The 20,371-nt window shown below is 39.4% G+C and overlaps 1 protein-coding gene across 4 annotated transcripts in view; it reads left to right on the forward strand.

Moving 5' to 3' along the window:
* srgap3 (SLIT-ROBO Rho GTPase activating protein 3) overlaps positions 1–20,371 on the forward strand; it is a 107,794-nt gene that overhangs the window by 46,908 nt on the left and 40,515 nt on the right. For all 4 annotated transcript variants that reach the window (XR_010893392.1, XM_067372799.1, XM_067372800.1 and 1 more), the window contains 2 exons: positions 3,309–3,471; positions 13,490–13,552. Coding sequence is in view for 3 of the 4 variants with exons in the window: in XM_067372799.1 (XP_067228900.1) it covers positions 3,309–3,471; positions 13,490–13,552 (226 nt within the window). In the remaining variant the exon portion in view is untranslated. The remainder of the gene's footprint in view (positions 1–3,308; positions 3,472–13,489; positions 13,553–20,371) is intronic.

A 20,371-nucleotide genomic window follows, 5' to 3' on the forward strand; every position in this document is an offset into this window, starting at 1 on the left:
TGAGTGTTTTTGTATTTATGTGTGAGTAACTGCAATATACCTGGTATAATTAGAGTCTAGAGTGATGAAACAATGAAAGCTTTATCTTTTAGTTTTTATCAAAAACATTGTCATTATTTACTCACTTCCAAATCCATATCTGTAGAACACGGGATGGTTAGTAAATGATGTTGGAATATTGGAAAACTCATGTTTGCTACATTTTTGGATGTCATACTGCCAATGTACAAAAGAGTTAACTCAACAAAAAAATGGGGAAAACAGTGCAAAACAGTTAACAATCAAACCCACAAACCAAAACCATGAACTATCACTCAACTCAGATGTACTCAATTTAAGAAAATGCTCAAATGCTTACTGAAAAAAAAAAAAAAACAAAAAAAAAACAGGTATGAAGCAAACTGTTATTTTGCAGTTGTTATTGAACATCACAGGCAAGGGTTTACAGCCAAGATATGATAAGCACTTTATTTAAATAGTGTTATTGTGCCAGAGGCTTTCTGGGGACTAAACTGGCCCACAAAAAGGATATCACCAAATTCCAGAAGCCCTTCTCTCCTGTCACAAACAATCTCAGCACAACACGATGTGTAGCTCGCCCAAGGTGGCTGTCATGTGGTAAAACAGCTGACTTTTTATTTTTATAAGCTCAAGAGGGCTTTCCATTGGCAGATAAATATTTTATTTAAGGTTCCATAAGAAGAACATCATATGTATGATTTCTGCACAGATTTGTGTTTCTGTAGTTGTATTAGAGTTTGTGTTCATTGTAGGCATTAGAATCTAATAATTCCGATTCCTTTTAACAATCCTGGTTTCTTAACGATTCTGTTCATGATTATTCTGAGGACGTGATGAGCATCATGACTTGCAGTTAATTCAGTTAAACACTTTAGTGAATCAAGAACCACTATGTGCGATTCAGTGAGTTAGTCGTTAGCCTTAGTCAAACTGATAACTAATGAGTCTTTCTGACTTATTCATTTTAACAGAACTGGCTCAGTAGCCTCATGAAAATAATTAGTTTTGGTATTTATTTTGTAAATGGAACAAGGAGATTTAGAACCACTTTTTCATCTCCGACCCTTGCTGGATGTGCATCATCTCTGCCCATACACTTTTTAACTACGCACACCTTAAAAAAAACATAAGTATATGAGAGCCTCAGCATTACACTCTTGTTTCAAAGGCTTTGAAATTAGATTAAGAGTTCTATGTCATCATTGGCCCTTTGTATGGATTATAGACCATGAAAAGTGAAAAAATGCAATTGGAGAAATGTGATTATGAATCATATGATCCTTTTTTTCAGACCTTGATTGTAGAGTCAGAGCTGTGCTTTTGATCTATTTTCTGAATATTGAGAAAAAAAAGGAAAATATATAAATGTGAATAAAAGAAAAGAGCCAGAGAATGTATTTCTGGATTTTTGTATGAAATAAGGTACTTTCTAATCTACTGTAGAGATCTACCCTATGGCCTAGTGCTACAATTTTCAGTTTCAAAAGCAGGGCCAAAAAAATCTATATGATTTTGCACAGCCACACTTTGAGCTACATTCTTATTTCCTTGATGTGCCAAATGTGTGATCTCTCACATTGCATTAAACACTTTCCTCTTCCTCTTCCTCATATAAAGTTTATCTTTAAGAGGAAGCTATGCATGAACAGATAGCACTGCTTATTGAGTGTGTCTGATAGTGTGAACTGAACTGGAATGCATTTGTGTTTTGCAAGTGACATGATATTCTCTTTTTTTTTTTTTTTTTTTATGTAACCACAGCAGTGCAGATCAGTTATTTCCAAAACAGCAAACTGTTTTTTGTTTGTATGTTTTTTGGACGGACACACACACTCACTTTTTCAGTATTGGAAAGGTTTCATTCTGCGGCATTAGTGTCATCAAACAATAAAAAAAAAAAAAAATGAAAATAACTGCTTTAAACAGGTTGTCCAAACAGCTGTTTGCACTTACTTTTGGAGGGACTTTAACTTACAAAGTTTTTATATATGTGAGATGTCTTTACATATTAAGATATGGAGTGTTTGTTTTGGTAAGCTTTGCATTACCCAAAAGATGGGGTATTAATAGGGTGCTGGTTGGCATATGCTTTTTTGTTTACTGTTTATCCTTATTTGAGGGCAGATTACAGGGCTAATAACGTTCGCCACATGCAGCAGGGAGATATACGTTCCTCATTAGCAGCGATTAGCATTTCACTAACTCTTGCAAGAGGCCACACTTTGATGTTCTCCCCCTAGTCCAAATACTCTCTGAAGTAATTGCCTTTGCTCCTCGTGTCATTTATCTAAAGCCTCATCCTGCTATCACTTGGCTTTTCAATGCTCTCCACTCAGTTATTTATTTTTTGCACTCTTGTTCTTGAGCTTGTTGATTGGTTAAGGAGATAGGACTAAGGATAGAAGTGAAGGGTTAGCACCGAACACAAGCTTATGGTCCCCAAAGCTGATTAATTTCAAGCTAGGACGATTTCTGTCTCAGCATCATTATGTTTAGCAGTGTTAAGGTATTAAGTGATCAGTGTACTGTCAGGTGTGTGTATGTGTGGTGTCAGAGACTGAATGGATAAAGTAAGATTGTGTTTATATTGGAAATGTAAAAGTATGCTATTCATTTTTCTAAGTGATCAGGCTTACTTAAAATCAGATTTTCAACTGGTGGACAGTAAAACAGGCAGAATAAAGCCTGATCATATATGAGGACCGGAATATCATTGGGTGTGGGTTCCTATGACTTGAACTAGTAAGAACACCCTAGTAATGCCCTAGCAACTACCCAGAATACCCTAGAAACTACACAGAAATGTGCTTACAAACACTAAGCTCACTATATCCTAGTGTATAATATATAATAATTTTTCACTATATAATAGTGATGAGTTGTATGTTTATGTAAATGGTAAAATAAGGAGAATCACATCATTTTAAATATATGTCTCCAACAGTGGAAAATATCAGTGGGGTTGACTGGCTGCCAAAACACAACTTTTGCTGACAAAGACACTAATAGTAATTTAATATGACTGTATTTGTTTGGTTTTCAGAAAATGACAGCTATAAACAGAAGTTATGTGCTCAGCATAGGAGAATATTGTACAGGCATTGTGGATTTTGTCTGACAATCTGACAATTATGGGAGAACGAGACGTAATATAGAGAGAGAATGAGTCAAACATTTCAGCGGGAAGGGAAGAAATGCAAAAAAAACAAAAAACAACAACAACAAAAACCAAGCCTACCAACTTATAACATTATTAAACATTATTATCCCTTTGTCTGTCCTTCTAGGAAAGAACAACACCTTCTCTCGTCAGTAAACTGCTGGTATCTGGTTTTGAACCAGACTCGAAGAGAAAGTAGAGATCACGCCACTCTTAACGACATCTACATCAACAATGTCATCGTTCGCCTGGCTCAGATCAGTGAGGATGTCATCCGGCTCTTCAAAAAGGTCTGTATCTTTGACACCCTTCTTCTTTTCACACGTCTTAACGTATAGAAGTAATGTGTTAATTCTTACTTGCTTACTTCCTTTTTTATCTAATCGTTTGTAAAAATGTCTTAGCTCTTAATAGTCTAATCAAATAAGTCATATGCATTGCATTGTGGGATACAGTATTGCATCTACATTGCTCTGTTGTAGACTGCGTTGGTTTTAATTGGATATACATTGGTAACACTTTATTTTGAGTCCACTTTAGACATTTTACTAACTATATTGTACGTAACTTTGCAACTACATGTCAAGTACTAGTCATTAGAATATTATTAGACTGTCTGATAACACTTTATTTTGATGGTCCCCCAACAGACATTCTGTTAATTATAAGTATTTTTGCAAGTATGTCAACTTATTCTACTAACCCTAACCCTAACCCTAACCCTAACCCTAACCCAACAGTCTACTAATAGTACTACTATAATGAGAGTTAGTTGACATGTAGTTGCAAATTAATGAGTTACTGTAGTTGACATAGTTGCAAAATTACTTAGAGTTAGTAGAATGTCATGCCAACAACATTTTTTGGTCCATTGTTGCTGAAAGTTTATTTTGTGGACTTTTAGGAGTGTACTAGTATATTGAAACTAAACTAAATGCCTCTTTTTTTTCTAGCAGTAGAAGGACTGGTAACATTGAACCTTTCCAAACGTGGGAAATCGTAACACTCTCCGCTGCTCCAAAATCATTATGTATTCTTTCACACAGCTAGGTGACTTCATACATTTGCATGCATTTTTTCTTGGCAGACATTTTTCTTAGCACAGCAACGTCTACCTCCTACCTTCTTGCTTAGCTGTTGTGATTTTCAGGCCACGATTTTAAACGCCTGCAGACGGTGTATACGGATGGTATGCAACAAAATGAATGGGCATGTCTAAATGCATGCTGTCTCACAGTGTGACTACAGCCTATTTATGCACATCCTCTCCGAGTTAAAGTCATAGTGTGGTGAGGAGTGCCGCCACTGGCTGTATTCTCCGTGGTGTGACTTCTGGGCTATATGAGTTGGAACGATGTCAACACATAGCCCGGATTCCTGTGGTGAAATCCAAACACTACTAGCGTGTTTACACCTGGCTGCTTTTCCTGTAGGTGAGGCCCTGTGCTTTCAGCCACCATTCATAGGAGAGTGGTTCAGTGAGGTGACTATGAACCAATAAAACACACAGAGAGCACCTTGGGAAACTGTTAATTGCCTGCAGTGAGTGTACTCAAGGTCACCTAAGATACCCAAATCTGTATGAATGTATGCTTGAATGCTGCTGTGATGTGACATGCTCAGTTCAGTCATATTTATAAATAGGACTGCGCATCATTATAAATTGTATCCAGTTTGATTCTGATTCACAAGCTTTCAGTTCGATATTACAATTCAGTTGGATTCAGTTTTTGAATTATTTGAGCATATTTCAATGCCTATTCTGCTTATTAAAAATGGAAATTCTCTCACAACTAATACTTTTAATAATAGAGGGAGCCTTAAAGGTGCCCTAAAATTAAAAATTGAATTTATCTTGGCATAGTTAAATAACAAGAGTTCAGTACATGGAAATGACATACATTGAGTCTCAAACTCCATTGTTTCCTCCTTCTTATATAAATCTCATTTGTTTAAAAGACCCTTCGAATAACAGGCGAATCTCAACATAATACCAACTGTTACGTAACAGTCAAGCAAGGAAAGGAAGCAAGGAAAACAGCTAAAAATGGCAGATGGAGTAATAATGACTGACATGATCCATGATTAAATGATATTTTTAGGGATATTTGTAAAACTGTCTTTCTAAACGTATCGTTAGCATTTTGCTAATGTACTGTTAAATGTGCTTAAAGTTACTATCGTTTCTTACAGTATTCACGGAGACAAGACTGTCGTTATTTTCATTATTAAACACTTTTAGTATGTATAATTCATAAGCACAACTTCATTCTTTATAAATCTCTCCAACGGTGTAGCATTAGCCGTTAGCCACGGATCACAGCCTCAAATTCATTCAGAATCAAATGTAAACATCCAAATAAATACAATACTCACATAATCCGACGCATGCATGCAGTATGCATGACAAACACTTTGTAAAGATCCATTTTGAGGGTTATATTAGCCGTGTAAACTTTGTTTATGCACTGTTTAAGGCAAGCGCGAGCTCCGTGGGCGGAGAGCATGAGCAATTAAAGGGCCAGCAGCCCTGAATCGGCACATTTCTAATTATGCCCCAAAATAGGAAGTTAGAAAAAATAATTAAAACAAATCTATGGGGTATTTTGAGCTGAAACTTCACAGACACATTCAGGGGACACCTTAGACTTTATATTACATCTTGTAAAAAACATTTGTTGGCACCTTTAAAATTGAGTATAGTACAAAAACATATATATGATTTAAATTGTGATCACCATTAATTAAAAAAAAATCAACAATAATGATAAATAATAATCAACAAAAATACTTTTAAATTGCATTTCTAGTGTAAAACTATTATAACTAGTCAAATTATTATAAAACCATAAACTCAGAAACTTCACTTCACTTTAATTTTGAGAGTCTTTTTAAATGATTCATTAAAAGGACTGGCTCAAAAGAGTCATGTGTTCATGAATGGAACATCACTGGTTGTGTTGTACAGTGGGTTTTTGATTCACTGAAATGAATTGATTTGAAAGAGTTAATCAGAAAATAGTACACAGTCATGTTTACAACACTGGCAATAAGTATACTGTGATATTTCAGTTCAAATTCATCAATCATTTAGTTGAAACTGATGAAACTATTACAAAACCAGAATGATTTTTTTTTCTATGAACATTTTTGCATATTGTCGAGGCTGTGTAGTTCATGGTAATATTATTAAATGTCAGTCTGTGATTCAGGACATTCAGTCGGATGACTCCTTTGGATAAAATATGAAGCCAGAGCAGTTGACAATCACCAGTCTAGCAACATGAGTCTGCCATCTGGAATGATAATGAATAGCCTTCCTCACATCCTTAAGCTCTTATTTGAACCTTTTCTTTAATTATGTGTTTGGGACATTCAGCAGTAAACACTGGCAGCAGTTTTGTCCACGTCAAAGGATTCAAGCACACATTCAGATGAGAAACCTACACCTGAGGTCAGTGAAACATTTCACTGGTGAGGATGGATGAATGGATGAGGATGAATGAGCAGCAGAGACAGCTGGGAAACATGTATTGTAGCTTGACAGCATTTTGAATGGTCTTACGCTACCAGTGGCAAGATACTGCAGCGTGTCAGTGGCTTTGGCTCTTTCATAATGTTGCATCAGAGGTTTCCACTGAGAGCTCTTGCCATATATTCTCTGCTCTTAATGTGATGTATCCAGTAATACTTATTCTCGATCCCCATAGGCCATTTAATATTGCCTGATTTGGCTCAAAATTGTTACGGGTGGCTGGTAGAGAGATGAGGCAGATACGGATTTCCACGATAATAGAGACTTTACTTCAAACAATGGCAATGAACAACAGACAGACACCTTAACAAAACAGAGAACGGACAATGAGTGAAGGGAGTGAGTGCAATATAAAGGGAGTGCTGATAATAGAGTCCAGGTGTAGGTGATCCGTGATGATGGGGAGATGACGAGGGAAGTGAGTGCAGGTGTGGAGAACAGGAGGATCATGGGAAATGGAGTCTAGGAGAACAAGGGATCTGTAACAGTACCTCCCCCTCCCGGTAGGCGCGTCCTCGCGCCGTAGATGTAACAACCGGGAGGGGGGCGGGCGCCCTGGAGACCTCAAACCGGAGCAGGGGGAGGAGTAGACTGGAGTGGAGGTCTCCAGGGCAGGCTCAAAAACCATGGCGGGTCAGGGGCCGTGGGCAGCCATGGCGGGTCAGGGGCCGTGGGCAGCCATGGAGGGTCAGGGGCCGAAGGCAGCCATGGAGGGTCAGGTGCAGCAGGCTGCCATGGAGGGTCAGGGGCCGAAGGCGGCCATGGAGGGTCAGGGGCCGAAGGCGGCCATGGAGGGTCAGGAGCCGAAGGCAGCCATGGCGGGTCAGGTGCAGCGGGCAGCCATGGCGGGTCAGGTGCAGCGGGCAGACATGCAGCGGGCATACATGGCGGGTCAGGTGCAGCGGGCAGCCATGGCGGGTCAGGTGCAGCGGGCAGCCATGGCGGGTCAGGAGCCGAAGCCTTCGAGGCGTTGAGCCCAGGCGTCGCTGAAGGACTGGCGGGTGATGGCGGAACCGAAGGCTCCGCCGACCGAAGCGCAGCCGGGGCTCCAGAAGGCCGCAGTGAAAGCAGAAGGACAGCCAACAAAACGAACACCGGGGGGAGTGAGGAAGCCAACTGAATCCGAGGGACGGAGTGACGGAGCGGAGACGGAGGAGTGAAGTCCAGAGGGGAGGGCAGGCTGATGAATGACCAAGGTGTGAGTGGAGGCAGGATGGAGACTGGTGAAGCTGGAGGACTGATGGGCAACGGTGGAGCAGAGGGAGGTTGGAGCCGGGGTGAAGGTAATCGCCCAGAGGTCCGAGGTGGAGATCTGGGCGAGGGGGCTTGAGGTGGAGGTGCAGTATAGACATGACTTGGAGGAGGCGGGAGAGGGAGGCAGGGAGGGAAAACAGTCTTTGGGCTGGAGAGTTCAATCACAGAGACCATACTAGGAGCGGCTGGCTCGGCGGCGGCGGCTGGAGCGGCAGGCTCGGCGGCGGCGGCTGGAGCGGCTGGCTCGGCGGCGGCGGCTGGAGCGGCAGGCTCGGCGGCGGCGGCTGGAGCGGCAGGCTCGGCGGCGGCGGCTGGAGCTGAGGGCTCGTAGGCGGCGGAGACTGGAGAACTTTGCTCGGCGGCGGAGACTGGAGAACTTTGCTCGGCGGCGGAGACTGGAGAACTTTGCTCGGCGGCGGAGACTGGAGAACTTTGCTCGGCGGCGGAGACTGGAGAACTTTGCTCGGCGGCGGAGACTGGAGAACTTTGCTCGGAGGCGGAGACTGGAGAACTTTGCTCGGCGGCGGAGACTGGAGAACTTTGCTCGGCGGCGGAGACTGGAGAACTTTGCTCGGCGGCGGAGACTGGAGAACTTTGCTCGGCGGCGGAGACTGGAGAACTTTGCTCGGCGGCGGAGACTGGAGAACTTTGCTCGGCGGCGGAGACTGGAGAACTTTGCTCGGCGGCGGAGACTGGAGAACTTTGCTCGGCGGCGGAGACTGGAGAACTTTGCTCGGCGGCGGAGACTGGAGAACTTGGCTCGGAGGAGACTGGAGAACTTGGGCGCGGAGGAGACTGGAGAACTTGGCTCGGCGGAGACTGGGGTTGAGGGCCATTTCATCCCCTCAAATACAATTAAAATCCCCACAGGCACTGGAGCTGGCTCTGTGGGGACTGGAGCTGGCTCTGGAGATACTGGAGCTGGCTCTGGAGATACTGGAGCTGGCTCTGGAGATACTGGAGCTGGCTCTGGAGATACTGGAGCGGGCTCTGGAGATACTGGAGCGGGCTCTGGAGATACTGGAGCGGGCTCTGGAGATACTGGAGCGGGCTCTGGAGATACTGGAGCGGGCTCTGGAGATACTGGAGCGGGTTCTGGAGATACTGGAGCGGGCTCTGGAGATACTGGAGCGGGCTCTGGAGATACTGGAGCGGGCTCTGGAGATACTGGAGCGGGCTCTGGAGATACTGGAGCGGGCTCTGGAGATACTGGAGCGGGCTCTGGAGATACTGGAGCGGGCTCTGGAGATACTGGAACGGGCTCTGGAGACATTGGGGCCGCTTTCTTCCTCCTCCTCCGCTTACTGGGCCCAGTAGCGGAATATGGGTCCAGCCTGGGGCAGGCAGGGAGTTCGCTGGAGCGGTATGCGGAGGAAGCCGGAGGTTGACTGACTGGCCCGGCCAACCGTGTTTCTGGATGGACCGGACGACAACACTGATCCTGAACCTCTTCTACTAAGAAATTGGAGCCATTCAACCACAAAATTAAATTGATAGATTCGCTTAAGGAGAAACAAAAAACAGGTTCATCAAAACGGATAGTGTCGTCATCCAATCCATCCAAAAACAGGGAGATCAACTGAGCGTCGGGCCAGTTAGACAAGTAAGCAAGCTCAACGAACTCCTCCACATACCTCTCCAGCGAACGTCCTACCTGCAGGAGCCCGATAATGCGTTCGCTGGCTGTTAGGGTGAGAGGCGATGGAGGAGCTAGATCCAGGGAGCTGGGGAAAGTCTCCATTTTTTTTCCGTGGAAAATCCGGTCGGTTTAGGTCCGTTCTTCTGTTACGGGTGGCTGGTAGAGAGATGAGGCAGATACGGATTTCCACGATAATAGAGACTTTACTTCAAACAATGGCAATGAACAACAGACAGACACCTTAACAAAACAGAGAACGGACAATGAGTGAAGGGAGTGAGTGCAATATAAAGGGAGTGCTGATAATAGAGTCCAGGTGTAGGTGATCCGTGATGATGGGGAGATGACGAGGGAAGTGAGTGCAGGTGTGGAGAACAGGAGGATCATGGGAAATGGAGTCTAGGAGAACAAGGGATCTGTAACAAAAATAAGCATGAATTTGCAGTGGGTTTTGTGGGAAAGATATAATGTTGTATCTTATGCAGTTTACCAGTGGTGATTATTTTATGTTTTTTTTTTTTTTTTTTAGCTGAATGTATGAGCTAGGCATTTATCTGAAATATTAGATTTTTTTTATTTATTTATATATTTTATTTAATTTTTTTTTACATTTGGTGTCACTCATGTAAATCTTTAAAAATGTTAATAATAAAAATTAATCTTTAAAAACACCAATAAAACATTGTTAAACGTAATCTTTAGCAAATCTTAAAATTAATATACATTTTTCATACTGTATATGTTGTAATGCCTAAATTCACTTGGAGTTTAGTTTTCAGTTTTATTTTTCAATTTACTTAGACAAATCATTTTCAATATTTATTGGTTTTATGCAATAACATGAAATTATTTATTTTAAAATATTTAATTTTTAATATTGTACATCCATCAATATGAACATTTCTCATCAAATTCTTTAAAAAAATATTCTGAGCTATACTAACCTTATTAATTTTATATTTCTGTACTCTACTATATATCAATAATTGTCTAATTAAAAAAAAATCCTTTTTTAAAACATAACTAAAAACTCAAATAAGTCTCCTGAGCAAAGAGAGAGCAACCCCTGCAGAACATTATTTAGCAGTTTCACCTGCTGTTGTTGATTTGTGTGTTTATGATTTGTTTGATGACTTTTTATTCAGCCATTTCATCTCTTTTCTCTCAGATGCTGTGCTATGTGGAATCTAAATGTTACCTAAAGACAAAATCAATACATATGCATAAAATAATGTGAGATGCTTATCGCATTAGTGTGGATGAGTGGATTTGTAAATTGGTTGCAGGGATAAGCATGTATGTGAATGTACACATTCATGTGTAGAGAGAGATTATTTTTGATCCCTACGCACAGGCCTGACTATACTCATGCTGTAGCCTTTATTGATCGCTGAGAATTACGGTCCATTATGCTTTACGAACATAAAAGGGCTTTGGAGGGCTACTGAGGTAATTCATTCAAGTAGACTGGGATCATGCTCACCCGCTATTTGACCTACTATTTGACAGCTCTCTTTCAAGGCAACATTTCTGATTTTTCATTTGAAGTTTTTTAAGTTTCATTTTTCCATCTAATATTAATATTTTATTTTATTACTGCTCTTGGATAGTTGTTACTTAAACGGGTGTTTTACACACTATTTGATAACATTTTGTTATGTTTTGTTTTCTTTAGGTATTGTGCATTTTGTCATCTGATTTTTTTAATTTTTTTTTGATTAAGCACTGTCTCATCAGAGAAAATACACGATTCCTACGTACATCTGTTGAACTGTTGAAATGAAAGGTGATGCTTGTACCTGTAAATTCTGTGCAGCATGGGAGTTTTACCAGACATTTGTGTGTGTGTGTGTGTGTGTGTGTGTGTATGTGTGAATATGTCTATGTGGGACAGTCTCTGTCTTTTGTGCCTAATGAAAAAACTTGCAGTAAACAATTTCCATCTTCCCTGGAGTTCTTGCCCTCTTGTTTCTGCCAGATTGTCTCACTTACTTTAGAGTTAAATGCATATTCTCTCCATAACGGCTGCAGGTGTGTGTGTGTGTGTGTGTGTGTGTGTGTGTGTGTGTGTGTGTGTGTGTGTGTGTGTGAGCAGGAGTAGCTTAGCTGTGTGGGAGGAGGTACAAAATGGTTTTTCTCCACTCCTAGAGTTGTCTTCTTTTCCGTTAACTTGTTTATAGCATTATTAAATTATTATTTTACCACAGGAATGCATAAGCAGTTTTCAGTGTCACATTCTTCATGTGTCTGAATCAGCCTGGTCCCTGTCTGAACTACTGTTTATAAAAATATTGCTGCAGCAGAGGTTATTTGAAAAGCATTGTATCAAATGATCAATCGATTGAAAACATGAGCCTTTTTGGCTTTTTGTGGCAATATAGTGCGGTCACCATACAATGAGAAACATGAAGCCACCAGCCTGATGTTGGTTGAACTTCAAATTAAAAAGTCAAAATCTAGTCAGTCAGTACGAAACCCTAAATTTTCATAGTCATCTTTGTCAAACCAAGCTGCAGTTATTAGCTGTATAGATTAGTGATTGTATTATATTAGTATGCAGTGTGCTTTATTTAGTAATAGGTATTTTATCTGAATATACATACAAATTCTTACTGCAAACAGTATACTGTATTACCTTCTGCAGAAATATATATTAGAGTATTAGTAGTATAAAAGTATTCTATTCTAAACACATTCAAGCAAGAAAAAACGTGAAAAAAAAAGATACTCTTTCATTAAGAGCATTTGTAATGTGTTTTTTTTAACTTGCCTTTTGAATGGTAGTCAAGTATGTTTGTGACTTCTGGCAGGTTATAAAAAAGAACAAGTATTTATGACCAGTCTATAAAAATGGGAAAACATATGTAATATGACACCATGATAAAACATGCAAGTTTTTAACTGAATGAGTGGAATGTGTAATCTTGTTGTTGTTGTTATTTTTAAAGGGGACCAATTATGCCCCTTTTCACAAGATTTAATATGGGGTCTGTGAGGTTTCAGCTCAAAATACCCCACAGATCATTTATTATAGCTTGCCAAATTTGCCCCTGTTTGGGTGTGAGCAAAAACACACTGTTTTTGTGTGTCCCTTTAAATGCAAATTATCTTCTGCTCCTGGCCTGCTTTCCAAAAGTGGGCGGAGCTTTAACAGCTCACGCTTTGGTTGCTCAACAACTACAAAGCTGGAGAATCTCACGCAGCCAAAATGACGATTGTCAGTAACGGTGTTCAGCCTTACATTGTTCAAACCGGAGTCGACACTGATGGAGAGACTCAGGAAGAAGTTACAACTTTTAGAATGAATCTGGATGTTTCAGAACGGTTAGTGGATAGATTTATGTAGTTGCTGGGAGTTGATTCAACTCATCGACTAGCATGTGCCGTCATGTTAATCTTTTGTGCAAATCCAGCGTTGAATTGATCCTCGTTTGTGAAGCAGTTCGGCGTAAAATGACGGCATGGTAAGAGCACTCTACTACAACAACTCTTCCACTTCTCTAAAGCAGCCCAACACGGACTAAATAGTGTTCTGTGCTCATCTATACATCTAAAGACAAAACAGTTAGCATGCTTTGCTCGAACTTTTGCCATGGTGTTAGAACTGGTACACCGTTGTCGCTTGCAAAAACAAAATGGCGGCGCCGTAGGTGGAAATGTGCAGCTTAAGGCATGATAATATTATAATAAGATCCCCTTTGTACATCACTAGGGGAGCGAAATCTGAGCGGCTCATTTTTTACATGCTTGCCAAAACAAAGTTACAAATGTTTTCTGGGTTGGTAGATGCACCGGGGACCTGATTATAGCACTTAAACATGATTTTACAATGAGTTTGACTAATTTGTGACCCATTTCGTATTTTTTTTTGTATTTGCAGAGTAAAGATATTGGCATTCAGATGCACGAGGAGCTGGTGAAAGTGACGAACGAGTTGTACACTGTGAGTATAATGTCTCTCAATCTCTCTCTCTCTTTATTTTTCCTTCTCTCTATTTTCTCGCTCTCCCTCTGAATGGAGCTCTCACCCGCTGTGTCCTGCCATGCACCATGGAAACGCTGACTCTCCGGCCAAGAACAAAAACAGTTTGGCTGTGCGACAGTTTGGAGAAGAAAGAAACTGTTGCTTCACATAGTTTTCTATTAAAGGATGGGAAACTGAATCAAGGGATTTTTTGAGGGAATAATGAAAGCGGTACTATTCGCGATTGTGGTAGTGATGGGAAAGTATTTGATTGGAGAGACGCCTGTTCCACGCCTTTTTAAGCTTCATAGTAGTCACTTCTTCAATCACTTCCACATTGCATATTAAGTTGCTTCAGAATCTGGGTCATCAAGAGCTGAAATTCTTCTTTGATTCCATTGCTTTAGTTTCTCTTACGTCAACATTTTCTCATCAACCAAGATGCATGCTCTTTCTTTTTTCATTCTGGATGAAATCCAAACTACCTCTGCAGAGGAGCAGGCTGAGATTAATGTTGTCACCCATGACAGGACATCAGAGAAGATTCTTCTTCATCGCTTGACCTATTCCAGATGTCCCCTTTGCATCTTTATGCAGGTGGCGTAGTAAAATGTCTCACCCGAGTCCCTGAATAAAACTAGCTACAGTATAGCTCATATGATTATTCTCCTGTTGTTTCATCTTTTGGCTGCGGCTGTAAATCACAGTGTCAAACAAGTCTAAAATGTGAAAGTACTCCACCTACCATAAAAGATCTGAAACTATAAAACACAGTCCTGAAGCCATTCTTAAAATACTTAGGAGCACAGACATGATACTTATGAATCAGGGAGACACCGTTTCTTTCTTTAATATGTTAAAAGGCACACATATGCGGTTTGGGATCTGCTGCTCTGATGCTGATGTATTTCAAGGTCACTGACAGGGAGTGTAATGTATCACTGGAGAGGACATGGGAGAGGATCATTATCCTTTCCCTGCCACCCTTTCTCTATCTCTCTTTCCTCAAATAGAGCCTTGTCATGATACCGAATCCCTGCAGAAAGATGTAAATTATTATGTTCTGCATCATTGTGGTTACGAAATATTTAGTATGTAATTTTTCTGCTAAGTAGACACAGAAATGTGAGCTTTTGGCTGTATTATTAGAATATAGGCTGTGTGCAGTTTTATTATTTATTTTTGGTTGATTATGTATACTGTATATATGATGACATTTTGATGTGTTTATATATATATGTATATATACAAAGTTCTGTCATGAAACTCTAGATGGCACAGGCTGATAAGGTAGGGTAGGTAATTTTCGACTGCTGCAGATTAATTTCGGTGTTGATAGTGTTGCCATTGAAACGCATAAATTAGAGTCAAAACTGCTCCGAGTATTACGTTATGGGGTTTCCATCTCTTCCAAATTTCGGTAGTTATGGTGTGAACGCAGCATGAGCTCGTTGTTTTGGTTCAGGAGAAACTGTAAAACGTGGTTGCTGTTTTGGATGTGATGCTTGTGACTGCTGTTGTCTTAAAGGTGCTAAAGAGGATCTTTTCGTCGACTGAGAAACCAAAGACTATTAGTGAGCGCATGCGTAAGAACAACCTCCCTCCTTCATAGCTCATTTCGAGGGAACGCCTCCCAAAACTCGTGCACGAGTATTTGAACACGAGTGTTTACCACCGGCATTCGCTGTGTTGTGTAGTGGATTCATTATGTCGGACTCACCACAGGTAACTCATAATCTGCAGTTGTTACTCCTGTCTCCTGACAAAAACATTGCATGCGGCGCCTGTGGAGTGTGGAAAGTTACTGGAGCGCGCAGCCGCGCTCGTCTCTCACAAGGAACGTCATGGCAGTGATTGACAAGCCAGAGGGCCGATCGTGTAAACGATTGGCTGATGTTTTTAAGGCCCTACCTCGTGCACAGATGATGTATATTAATATTATTCCTTTCAGTGCACCTAATAAATAGTCTTTTATCAGTTAGTAAAGACAGTTTCAAGTAATATTGCAAAAATGTATAAAACAAAACATCCTCTTTAGCACCTTTAACTCTGCGTAGCTTGAAACGCACTGATGACGCATGATGTCTGCGTGAACAGGGTGCATGAGGATATGTAAAAATATATGCTGATAGGCAGGTAGGACATCCTATCGTATCCCTCAGAACGAGGGATATGATTGAACTGGGCTACAGGGCTGTTGAATGCTTGATTGTAATTGTTTGATGGACATCCTTAGGTGTGCAATTATTTTTCAGGAAAAAAAATGTACAGTTCCATCTCACTTAACCAAATTATTTCAGCTATTTCAAAGGGCCTTGCAGCCTGGTACAGCAAACAAACCAACACCAACAAAGACATTGACCAAGGAAATTAATAGAACGAACAATATAATTTTTTTTTTAAATACAATTTGACCATATATAATTTCATAATTGGTCACTTTGAGGTTATTGGCATATGCCAATAACAGCACTCAATTGCCCTTGTGACAGTCTTGTCCATGTCAGTAGATGCAAATTTTCTGTTTTCAATCTAAAAAAAAAAAAAAAAAAAAGTTTAAAATAAATGTTCAATTCATAAATTTAGCATTTTTTTATTTATTTTAAATATATATACATTTTAAATGTCAGTGTCTACTCATTTAAAATCCCATATACTGTAGGTTGACAACTGTCCAGTAACGCTTTATTTTAGGGTCTTTTAACTACAGTAGTTGCTTATTAGCATGCATATTACTATAATATTGGCTGTTTATTAGTATGTATTAAGCACATGTTAATACCATATTCTGCATGACCTTATTCTACATTCTTAATCCTACCCAATACCTAAACTTAACAACAAACTTACTAACTATTAATAAGCAGTAAATTAGGAGTTTATCGATAGAATGTGTTAACTAAAGTGTTACCACCGAGTATTATGCTAAACAGTGTTATAAATATCAAAAATCTTGTCACACTTTGCAAAACTCTACATTAAATTCGCTTGATAGAGCAAAGTGGCTTGCTTATGATCAACTGTTTTTGAAATACAGCTTGACAATAACAATATAAGAGAATCTGCACTAGAAGCTTTAAGTATTGATCCTTCTGCCTCTCTTCTGTGGATTGAGTTATGTGTTCTGAATGTAGAATAATAAATATGAATGTAAAGCTTTTGCAGTCCCAATGTGCAATGTAAAATTTCTGCATTGGTTTTTGTGTATTAGGGTGATCGGTGGTTCATTTTCTTTCTTGGACATTAAATGTGCAACATCTATGTATGATGTTTGAAGAAGTGAAAGTAGTGTTTGCTGTTTTTGTAATTTAAAGTACTGTGAAATTTGCACATTTATGAAACATAAAAGCTCAGCAGCTTTTGCCAGGGAACAGGCCTGTAATAAATGAGAGCTGAAGTGCATTGGAATATTGGTTGTGTGCTGTATTTGAGAACGGAAATCCTTTTGCTTAATGATGGCATATGATGCCGTTATAAATTCTGCAGCTTTAAGGAAATTATTCTATAGCGCAGTGCCCTTGCTCAGCTGCACTTGAAGCCCTATTAAACATGCATCTATGCATAAAAATTGGGTGTTGACTTTGGGAGCCCCTCCCCAAAGACAGACATGTGACTTAATTTTATGTAAAAGACAAGTTGGAATTGCAGGCCATTTTTTTCTCATTTTCAGGAAGGTTGCAGCTCTTTCTTCTGTTATGGTATGGTACACAGGAGAAATCATAATATGGTGATTGCAGAAATTGAAGTCCCACCTTTCCTTCCTATTCTGTTATGTTCTGAACTCATTCTCGAGCATCAGGGTCTTAAAGGCTTCGGCCTGCGCACAGTGAGGACCATCAATCTGAAATGATGAATGAGTCAGTGCTGCCCATTTAGCCAGTTGAACCTCATTCTCTTCGTCGATCACAAGGTCTTACAAAAGACAGTCTGTCTTTGGCCTGTTGACAGGGAAATAGTTTACTTGGAATGTCTCCGAGTTTTCAGCAGTGTTTAAGAGGTTGAAATGGTAGCAGTTTGGGTGTGTACCACAGTACAAAAGCATTTAGCTGTGCTCTAGGCAGTTTGTGTGGAAATGGAAGTTGTATATAAATCATTGCATGTTAGTTTAAGGTCTCTGGCTAATGCTCAAATACTGAGCTAATGCGGCTTAGCAAAAGGAGACTGTCCTTGCAGAGCTCTCGGACAAACCTAAGTGGCCACAAAACCTCAAGGCAGTGGTGCTAGATGTGAGAATAATGTTTTGTCAGTTTTATAACCCAAGAATTGTGAGAATGTACTTCATGTGCTAACAACATGTAAATTAATTGTTGTTTTCATCGGCGCCAGAATTATTTTATTATTTCATTAAATTTAATTTCATTAAAAATTGCTACATATATACATATATATATATATATATATGAGAGAGAGAGAGAGAGAGAGAGAGAGAGAGAGAGAGAGAGAGAGAGACCATATTTAGCCTGTTGTAACCATGAAGAGGAGTTATCCATGAGGTTACTATGATCTTACTACAAAATACCACAGTTATTTTGCAAGAACTGCTGCAAAATTTAATCAGGGCTGTACCAGAACAGAGTTTGCAATCATATTAAGAGTCATTCATGATACATTTTTGATTTTATTTAAATATTTTCCCTAATCATAACACCAGAATTACATGTGATTAAAGAAATCCCGGATCTGTATCTAATATCAGCTTTGCCCTAGCGTTGTTTTTTTACAGCTTAGGTCATCTCACCTCAACATGCCTGTTTATGTTTTGATGCTGGAGGTTTGCCAGCCATGTCCATCAAACCTCGTTGTAAACATGTTCTCTTTGAAGGGTATGAGCTGTTGGGTGACCGCTTCGGGAGGAGCTGTGCGCTAACCTAGATTTTTGCCTGCACTAGAGTTCAGATCCTGTCAAATGTACTCGCCAACTCAGTATTTTTATTCACAATTTCAGCATGCCTGCAGTTTCAAGAATGTTACTGTGATTGTTGTGGTCTTATTGAGTTTGTAAATGGATTTTAGCTTCTTTGTGTCATTGAACATTCTAAAATTATGTTTTGAAATTTTGATGGATCAGTTGTAAGGTATATTATTTTAACGTGATGTTACATACATGCTGATGTCAGCAAGGTTTCATATGTAATGATTTTACCCTCTGTCAACCTTCATCATTTACACAACCGCATGTGAAACAGCAGAGTACACTATCTAAAAAACGGTTAGCTTGAAGACATTTCACACATCTGTGTATGTTTACTAGACCCTGTTAAAAGGGCTAGTGATCTGTCCTGGGGCCAGACACAGCTAGCACTTCTCTGAGATACATCCTTTGCATCCTCTTCCTAATGAGCTTGAGGAAACAGCTTTTTCCATCAGGGAATACTAGGGACATTGGGCCTGGATACTATGTAACAGTTAATGACTGGAACATGTTATATTAGTTCAAAGAACAAGGCTATTGGTGTAGGCGTATTGCATTTAGAATATTCACCATGGCCTTCATGTGTATGTCTACATTTTGAAGTATCTGTCACTGAAATAGTCTAAATATTGTGGTTGATCTTATACATCATTAATTATTCATCTTATATAAACTACCTTTCAGATTTTTTTGACATTAAAGACATTTATGTTGTTACAAAAGAGTTTCAAATAAATGTGGTTCTTTGAACTTGTAGACATCAAAGAATCTTGAAAAAAAAAATAGAAAACATTTATTTTAAAATAGTTTAAAATAGAAAACATTTATTTTAAATTATAATACATTTTCAAAATATTACATTTTTCAAATAAATGCAGCCTTGGTGACCAAAAGAGAATTCAGTAATAAGACAAAATCATAAAAATAAAAAAAAATAAAAACGTACAGACCCAAGCTTTTGAATGGTAGCGTATATCATATAGCTAAAATGTAATGTTTGTAATTTTTTCATGTTAAAATATTTTCTTCTATCCCAGTTTAATGTTCAGAGACAAATAATAGAATAGGAGAGTTTTGTTCAATTTCATCATTTTTGATTACATTAAACTATAAATCATATGCTCTAAAATTGTATTCTTGGGTAATAAATGTACATATAATTGGGCATTATAGTAATTTTAATCAGTTATTGAATTCAGTAAATTATACATTGAATTTACATTTTTAGATTGCTACACTCATAATAAGTCATTCGCAGTTTGACTTTTTTTTTTACTTTTACAATTATGGTCTAAATAAAGTCAGAATTTAAATTTTGGGTGAACTTTTAAAGCCAAGTAAGCCATTCATGGTTAACTTCCCAAAAAAAGTGTAAACACTGGTGCTTTTGAGCAATTTTTTACGTCATCTTCTGGCTTAACCACCCTGTACATTTTGAGACAATACAATCTGTTTGTCCAAATAATGGAAGATGGGGGAAAACCTGGTCATAAACGATCAATATTTTTGCCATTTAATTTCATATTGTACCACTAGTAGTACAGACACATTTAATCTTCAAATCACAGAGGAAAGCGCTCTAAAAAACATGCATAGTGCCATCGTGCTGATGCACTTGATGACCTCCTCTGGAATGAGCCGATGATCTGTGTGTGTAAAGTTAGTGTAATAGCTGAGTGTGTATGTACATTAATGTCAGGGTCAGTGCAGATGAGCAGTCTGTGGACGCCTGCAGGCTGGCTGATTTATAAGCATTTTATTGAAAACACCGTCTGACATGCATCTGCCAGCTATAAGGAGAGGAATAAAGCAGGGCAATGGTGCAGAGAACCCCCCCTTCACTTGCTCTGTTCTATTGTTTGAGAGAGGATAATGGGGTTGAATAG

The sequence above is a fragment of the Chanodichthys erythropterus genome, chromosome 21, assembly GCF_024489055.1.
Source record: "Chanodichthys erythropterus isolate Z2021 chromosome 21, ASM2448905v1, whole genome shotgun sequence".
Lineage (NCBI taxonomy): Eukaryota > Metazoa > Chordata > Actinopteri > Cypriniformes > Xenocyprididae > Chanodichthys > Chanodichthys erythropterus.